The 8,437-nt window shown below is 55.6% G+C and overlaps 1 protein-coding gene across 1 annotated transcript in view; it reads left to right on the top strand.

The window, feature by feature from the left end:
* Positions 1-8,437, top strand: part of NID2 (nidogen 2) — a 52,260-nt gene that overhangs the window by 510 nt on the left and 43,313 nt on the right. The window contains exon 2 of the mRNA XM_044436268.1: positions 1,297-1,602. Coding sequence (XP_044292203.1) covers positions 1,297-1,602 — 306 coding nt within the window. The remainder of the gene's footprint in view (positions 1-1,296; positions 1,603-8,437) is intronic.

Genomic DNA, 8,437 nt, shown 5'->3' with positions numbered 1-8,437 from the left:
CCGCGGGCGCCACACAGAGGCGCCTCTGTCTCGCCTGCCCGCGCGGGCCCCTCCCGGGCGGCGCCCCCTCGCTGGCAGCGCCCGCCGAGCCGCTCCAGCTCCTGCGAGCCCCTCGCCGCCGCCGCGCCCGCCCGCCCGCCCGCCCGCCGGGCTCGGGACCAGACCGCTTCTCCCTCGCACAGGCTCGTCTTGGCCGGCGCGCCGTGGCGGCCTCTCCTCGCCGGGCGGGGTCGCCGCTGCCCTTCCCCGTTTCGCCGCGGAGGCGCTCGGGCAGCCCGGGCGGCCGCGGCCGCCTCGCGCTGGGCTCGTGCGCCTTCTGCTCGCGGCTCGTCGCAGCTGCAGTTGCACTCGACGGACGGACGGACGGACGGACAAGGCATTCGTGCATTAATGTCACATAACTTTTCCCGGACCGGCCCTTTTCCTGTACTAGTTCCCTGAACTGAATCCGGGCAATCAGAGCACTGGCCCACCTTGCAGGGTCGTAGCGGTGAGGTGATTCTTAGTAGCACAAGTTCCCCATTTTTAAACAACTTCAGCTACTCGGTGTTTTATCTTTCCAGATCCCCCGTTTGCCCCTCTGCTGAGACTTGTTTGAGTGATTGCAAACGGCGTTTGGTTTCCTGTTTCCTGTTCCCCATTAGGGCAGCCTTCCCCAACCTGGCACCTTCCAGGTGTGCCACGCCACATGTCCCCGTGCCCTGCGGCTCTCACACTGAGCGGGGGTGTTGGCCCAAAAAATCTGCAAGACCATTTGCAGCGGTAGCGTTCTCTCGAACTCCAGTGATCCAGCTCCATCCGCACCCCCTTGAGCGGATCAGATCCACTTCTGAAGCGGTTTAAGTTTGCAGCTGCATTTTGGTTGCAAAGGGTCCTGGAAGGTGTTTGAGAGCATTTTTTGCATCCATAGGCAGCTGGATGTCTTGGAGTGCAAGCCCCATCATCCGCAGCCAGCAGGGAGAGGGTCATGTTGGCTGAGAATGAATGGGCATTTGGTCTGATGGATCAGGAAGGAGCCAGGCTGGGGGAAACTCAACATGGAGCAAGAGGGTGCCGAGAAGCCCCCAACATTTGGTTGCAGCGACAGGAGGGTCTTTGCTGGCGCCACACAGAAGATCTTTTGGTGACCTGTGACCCCAGCTGATGATTTTCTGAAGTCCAGATTCGTGGCTGAATCTGCTCTAGTTCTGGGTATTTTGAGATTTGGCAATGGCAGATCTGCCTCCTGCTAGCGGAAGCTGTGCTCGCTTGCTAGAATGACCTTGCTCACTCAGCTCTGACTTGGCTCCCTGACAGGTTGGAACAAACGGAATCATTTCCACCCAGGACTTTCCCAGAGAGACGCAGTATGTGGATGATGATTTCCCCACAGACTTCCCTGCGATTGCCCCTTTCCTTTCGGACATTGACACCAGCGGTGGGAGGGGCAAAATCTATTACCGCCTGGATGAGTCCAGGGAGGTGTTGGATCGGGCCGCCCGGCTTGTCCAAGCAGGGTTTCCCAGCGCCACCGACTTTGTGCCAGACCATGCCTTCATCGCAACCTGGGAGAACGTGGGCGCCTATGAAGAAGTCACTCGGAATTTGGAGCCATCCAAGCAGGTGAGGTGATGCTTTGGGACTCTTGCATTTGCCAGAATTTCTGGCCCAGCCAACAAGGGTTTGGGATCTTATGAAACGTTTAAAAAAATAAGGGGGAAACGTCAGTCATAGAATGAAGGGAACCAGTGCTGTCATGAGGAGAAAAGTCGAAAGTGGGTGTTGCTGAGAGAGAAACATTACCTGGGACACCTGGACCGGTGTCTCTGTGATGAGCTCAGGCGGGCACTGGGGCAGGGGACTGAGAAGGAGGGTCCTCTGACTCCCCTCTGAACTTAGAAGGTCAGGATGGCATCTGAACAAGAGAACTGTGGGCAGAGACAGCTTACCTTAAGATCAGGCACATTTGGATTTTTCTGGGAGTGTTGTGGGCGCAGTCACAAAATGGCTGCTGTGCTTGCACCTCACCAGTCACAAAACACCCGTTTCCCCCACTGCCAAGGAGTGAGGCCAAAAGGAAGCAACTTTTCCAAGAACTTAAGTACAAAGGTGAGGTGGGACCTGAATCCTAACCTGTAAAACTGCTGTTGAATCCCACCTAAGCCAGGAGGGGCAGGGAGCCAGGCGGGTATCTGTGGTGGACCTGCTCACGGGAGCATCGTGTCTGTGCTTGATGTCGAGCGGGGGCAGCCCGGAGCTAGATGGAAAAGCAACCTGATGCAGGTTACAGCAGCATCAAATGGTTTTACTTGCTGTATTTGCAGCTGCTTTTCAGAAATGGCTCGCAAGGACTCTGGCTGCCGGCAGGAGGAGGTGAGGCTGCGCTCTCTCCAAAGCGGTCCGGGCGGCTTGGCCCCGCCCCTTGGCCCCTGGCCCCGCCCACTCCTGCCTGGCAGCCCTCGCAGCTTTTCCAAACCGGAGGGTGGCCCTTGGGCTGCAGGGCTCCGTCGCCCTGCTTCAGTGGATTCCCGGCCCTCAGGAGGGGCATGGAAGGACTCGTTACATGAGGGGTCATTTTTCCAGGCGGCAAAGGGGGAAGATGCTCCACCGGAAGGGGGGTCTTTGGCGCTGCTCTTAAAGCCATGGGAGCTCCTCAGATTAGCATAAACCTTCTGGAAATTTGCTCCTTTCGGAAAGTCTTTTTCATTAACTGCTCCCACCTCAGTGTTTTGGTCTGCTGGTGGGTGGAAAGAATTCTTCTCCAAACGATTTGTTCTCTGCTCAGCAGAGAATGGTGTGTTCCAGATTTTCCACAGTGCATGGAAAAGAGGCACGGAGGGAATTCCAATAATGGGGTGGTTCTGCGTTTCTTTTTGTTTTTAAATTGACTCATCCATATTAAAACACACTCCAGCCAGTTCTGTCTGCGGAAAGCAGGAAGGAGCCCAGTGCACTGTTATGCTTTAACAATGTTGGGGGATGTGTGAAAGCTTCCAGACATGTTGGACTACAGTGCCTATCAGCCCCAGCCAATTCAGCCATTAGTAAGATTTAGCCTTGACATTGAAAGCATGCGTTGTAAGTCCACGGATTGGCCTTTTGCAATCCTGAGCCAGTATTTGCTGGTTGTTGCTCAAAATCAGATGGTGCAGTTTTAAATTTTCTGATCGGGAGGGGAGGAGTTAGCAGTTTCTCCAACCTGTTCCTTTGTCATCAGAGAAACAGAGCGAGTCAGAAGGGACCTCCCGGGCCATCTAGTCTGACCCCCGGCTCCAGCTGGCTCCGCTCACGACATGCCCACCTTGCGCATGTCCAGCCTGTCCTTGAACACCCGCACCGATGGGGCCTCAACCACCTCCCGTGGAAGCCCATTCCACACCCTCGGGGTCCTGACTGTCAGGAAGTACTTCCTGGCATTCACCCTAAATCTTGGTTCCCTGAGCTTTGCTCCATTGGAGCGTGTCCTGCCCTCCACTGCAGGGGAAACGGGGTCATGACCCACCGCTGCGTGGCACCCCCTCACCTTCCTGCGTGTTGCTCACAGGTCCCCTCTGAGTCTCCTCCTCTCAAGGCGGAAAAGATCCAGTTCCCTCAGTCTCGCCTCGTGCGGCTTCCCCTACTAACCAGCCACCATCCTAGCGGCCCTTCGCTGCACCGATTCCAGCCTTGCCATATCCCTCTTGTAACGAGGGGCCCAGAAATGAGCACAATACTCCAGTTGCGGGTGCACCAGTCGTATAGATTGGCAGTATCACCTCTCTCAATCTAACATCGCTCTCGATGATGCATTTCTGGCTGTGCATCATCTTTTATTCCCTGAGGGTCCACCTCCGCAGGGCATCCTGCGCCCCTGCATGCAGGTGGAGGGGGCTGGGCAGCTGGAGGACAGTGGGGATCCGATGCACCCCAAGGGCAAACCCCAAGTCAGGGATCCACTTGCTCCAATAGAGAATTGAGCTCTCAGGACCATCGCGCCCGCATCCAGATCTGTTGGAATGCCTTGTCCAGTTCTGGTCACCGACCCTCAGAAAGGCTATTGGAACGCTGAGGAGCGTCCAGAAAAGCACTGCTAAAATGATCTGGTGGCTGGGGCAGGTCCCCAGCGTGGAGGTTACCTTCAAGGACAACAAGCATGGAAAGGGAGATACGGCAGAAGTGTATAAAAGGAAGTATGGGGTGGAGAAGGTGACTTGGTCTAACTCTAGAGCTCAGTAGCATCTCAGAAGGTGAGAATGGATGGAAGGAAACAAGTCTTTATTGGGTTTTTAAATTCACCATATCTCTTGGATGCCTTTCAGCGCATAGAACCCTCCCAGTGAACAAAGGCTGTAAAACTCACATGAGAAGCCCAGGTTCCTCGGAGAAGACAGTTGTGCCAGGGGAAGTCCATGGCAGAAGGAGGAGAGGAGGACCAACTCTCAGGTGGACGGGGTCCATCAAGGAAGCCCGTTTACAAGAGCAGGGCTGCTCAGGAGAGGACATCTTGTTATTTCTAGGGTTGCCACAAGGGAGAGACAACTTGGTGACAAGTAACAACAAATAATCACCAATAGCAGCTAACACTGTAAACAACAAAGCGCTAGCGAGCCGTTCCCGAAAACCCTACGTTCGACTTCAGCTACAGCCCAGTCAGATAAAGCACAATCGGGGGAAGGCCAGAGAAGGCGAGATGGGCGCTTCTTGCAGGGGCGTGGGGCCACTGTGGGCAAGCTCCTGCCCCGTGTCGTTGCCCCGTAGCGATTCTCACAAGCAGGAAGAAGGTCCGATTTATTGATCTTGACGCACAGGCAGGCTGGTGGGGATGAGGAGGGGTTCCCAGGTCGTGTGATCCCGGACCGTGTAAGGGTGCATCCCTCTCATTTGAGCCTTGCTCCTCAGAAGCAAGTAGATTTCCAAGTGTGGATCGCGTCCCTGCCTTCCATCTTGGGTAGTTTTTACTGGACGGTCCTTCTGAGCTCAGAGTGAAAGGTCTTTGGAGGTGGAAAGAAGCAGGCTAGGGAAGGCTCAGGGCATCTCGTATCCTGGCCTTTCGGGTGCTGGGGTGCCCTCTTCCCTTCTCTAGGGTTCCTTCTCCAACTTGGGGAAAGGTGGGGGTCGGGGTGGGACCAGAGCTCCAACTCCCGAGGCCAGAGGGTTTTGTTCTGTGCAGTCCTGTGGCCTCTGCGATGCTTTCCCAGGGAATTTGCTCTCTCAGGCTTTCGGGGTCGGAACTGGAAACACGGAAAGTCCCCCAGGAGAGAGGCCGCTGGTGCGGCAGAGGCGTCGTCCCTCTGGGTTGCCTCGCCCCGGCAGCCCTCGGGCACCCCCTGGCCCTGGAATTTGCCCCACATGGGTGCTTGCGGCCACCAGCCCTCGTGGCCTTTCCCACGGAGGAGGACGTGCGTTGCCTCAGTGTCCGAGGCAGCGTGCCTGTGTCCACTGGTTTCTGGGGAACATGGGTGGAGAGTGCTGCTGCTCTCCTGCCCTGCTTGTGGGCCCCACAAGCCCCGGTTGGCTGTTGTGCGAGGAGAACTGGGTGGACCCACGTTCTCGTCAGGCTGGCTTTCCCTTGCGCTTCCGCGACTAGCAGGTCGTGTGGCCGTGTGTCGAGCCGGCGCTCTTGGAAACGGGGGCCGAAGGTTGTTGGAATTTGCCCTTTGCGTCTCACAGCAAGTGCTGCGCCCGTCGAGGGCAGAGGGCGGCTTTGGACAAGGGCCGGACTGCCCGCCGCAGCTGCCCTTTGACTCTGATCTGCTGGCTTCTGTGTCCCCCCGCGCCATGGCTGTGCCCGGCATTCGTTTATTTGCTCTCTGTGGGTGTTTCCCTCCTGTGCGAAGGGCACGATCCGTGGGGAGAGCTCTCCTCGGCAAGCCCCGCCGAAGCCCCCGGCAAGCCAAAGGGCGCTATTTTGCTTCTCCAGAGTCGCAGGTCTGGCATTCAGATCGAGGAAGCGGAGGGCGTGTGCTAAGGGAGGCCGCCTCGTTCTGTGAGGCGGCTGGCAAGGGATGATGGGGCTTGTAAGGCACCTGCGTGGAGAAGGGTGCGTTGGGGCAGCTTTGTCTGCCTCTCGGCGGCCGTCTTCCGTTCCAGCGGGGTTGTGGCAAGCCGTTCCGTTAACGTTATTTCATTTATATTCATGCGCGCTTTTAAGTTCGTTTCATCCATACTGGCCAATAGTGAAAACTCTCCGACTGGCTGCAAAGAGTAAAAACCTAACCGTATAAAACTGGGCCTGATTTAAAAATGGTTTGCAGTCCATCGCATCCCTGAGCGATTTTAGTAACTTGCAGTGGATCTCCAAATGCCGGAGAGCGAAGGAAGGGATGAATTTGAATGGCTGGATCCATGATGCTGCCAGTGAACTTTGCAGGCCCAGTCTATGCTCTCCCAATGCGATAGAGAGCAGCCTTCTCCATGCTGGCTGGGGATGATGGGAGATGTAGTCCAAAGCACTTGGTAGGTCCTGGCTTGGGGAAACCCCCTGCGGCTCTGGTGGGTGTGGGTCAAGCGCCCCCCCCTTCTGCCCTCACTTCGTTTGCCCAGGTCTTCCCCAGGCCATTCCTAACTCATCAAATAATAATTGATTAACAAATTAAATTAATTTTTAAAGACTAGCTTTGTTTGCACAGCTCGGCTGCGGTCCCAGGGGCTTGGTCCGCGATGCGGCTGCATGTGTGTCGTTTGACAACAATCCTGCCTTTATATCTGGCCGGAATGACAAGCGGCTGCTGTTGGAAAATGCACAGAAACTGGAACCGCTCCCCTGCCATCTCCACTTTCCACTGGGAATGACTCCAGACCTGTGGACATCTTTCCATGACTTTATATATCCCATTCCTGCTTGAAAAGGGGGCAAAATGGTGCTTTTCTGGGGGAGTTTACAGTTGCTATGAAAAGGGAAAATTCCACGATTTGTTTATTTATTTAAAACATTTATGCCCTGTTCTATATGCAAAGCATCTCAGGACGGCTTACAAAAATCAGAACAAACAATCCATAAAGAAAAAACAATAATTAAGAATATCCATAAATCCAACAGTAACATGTCACCAATGAAAACAAAAGAAACTCAAAATGAATCAAGCTCAAAAAGCAAAAGCAAAATGTGACTGTAGATAGTTCAAACCAGATTAAAATTCCTAATTCTTAAAACGGTGGGTAAATAAAAAGGTAGGGGATTGTTAAGAAAGGGCTGGAAAAGTAAGCTACCAATATCGTTGTCGGTACATCGATTCTGTTGGAATGCCGTGTCTAGTTCTGTTCTCGGAACCTCGAAAAGGTGGTGGAGCTGGGGAGGTCCAGGAAGCGGGCTTGCAGCGATGCCCCGGTGTGGGCAGGTAAGCCACTCTGTTACCTGTGCTATTTTCGGGTTTCCCTTCCGGAAATGATGGGAGGTGTGGTCCAACAGAGACCGGGGGCACCCGTTCGGCAGGGGCTGGGATAACTTTTCCTCTTGCACGCTGGAAAGCGCCGTGTGCCTTAACGACACTATATATGGTCATCGCTATTTGAAATGCTGCGAGCGAGGATTGCTGCGGCGGCCTCATTAAAACCTCGCACTGCCATCAAAGGTCAGGTCTAGTGGGCTGCGGGGGAATCCAGCGTGCAGGCTGCGCCCTGAATTGCAGGGCAGGATACATGGAAAGAGGCGGAAGGGGGTGTAAAATGCTGCCAAGAGGTCGGCAGAGAAGGGCACTGCGTCTCGGAAGGCGTGAGAAGGAAAGGGAAGGATGTTGGGAGAAGGGAGAAGGGTGCCTCTGAGCCGATGCAGAGTGTTCCTGGCTCAGCCAAGCACACAGCCAGGCTCCGGACAGGCCTTTGAAATGCAGGGGCAGCCAAGCGACCCTCAAGCTTCTTGCTTCTGGGACAAGCGTGCCCCCCTGGGGAATCCCTTTTGGGTTGGGGGGCTGCGGGAATTATATCTCATTCCAGAGGAGGAAATGGTGAAATGGAGCACAGTGCCCCCCCGCTTGGAGGAGCCGAGACCAAAAGCCGGGAAGATAAAGCAGGAAGGAGGACAGATAAATGATGGTCCACATCAGGTTTTTGAGCAATAGGTCCCTCGGGAAAGCTGCCTTTCCAAGAGGGTAACCATGGAGACCTTAAGTGGAGCTTTGAAACGGCATTTATTTCCCGTACTTTTCTGCTGCCCTGTCGGCACACCCTCCATTAACGGAGTCGTGTGGCAAAGCCGGACCCAGTGCGCAGGGCCCTGTGGCCTGCAAGCCCGTTTGGCCGCCGTCAGCGGCTGCATCCGGCCACGGAGACCCTGGCGGGGGTCCTCCCCGCACCCCAAAAGCCTGCCCCGCTGTCCCTACCGGAAAGGCCCCGCGTTCTGGCCACGGCGGAAGAAAACACATCGCCCTCCCCGTGCTTAGACGGAGGCTTTCCCCGCGCACGGAAGACGCGGCTGCCCTTTCCCTCGTGCCCAGAGAGCCGTTGGACTGTAGCAGATTTCCCTGCAGGACCGGCTCATCCT

Source organism: Varanus komodoensis, unplaced genomic scaffold (genome assembly GCF_004798865.1).
Source record: "Varanus komodoensis strain SLA01 unplaced genomic scaffold, ASM479886v1 scaffold3, whole genome shotgun sequence".
Taxonomy (NCBI): domain Eukaryota; kingdom Metazoa; phylum Chordata; class Lepidosauria; order Squamata; family Varanidae; genus Varanus; species Varanus komodoensis.
Note: the sequence above shows the minus strand (reverse complement) of the source record. Positions and strands in the feature narration are given on the sequence as shown.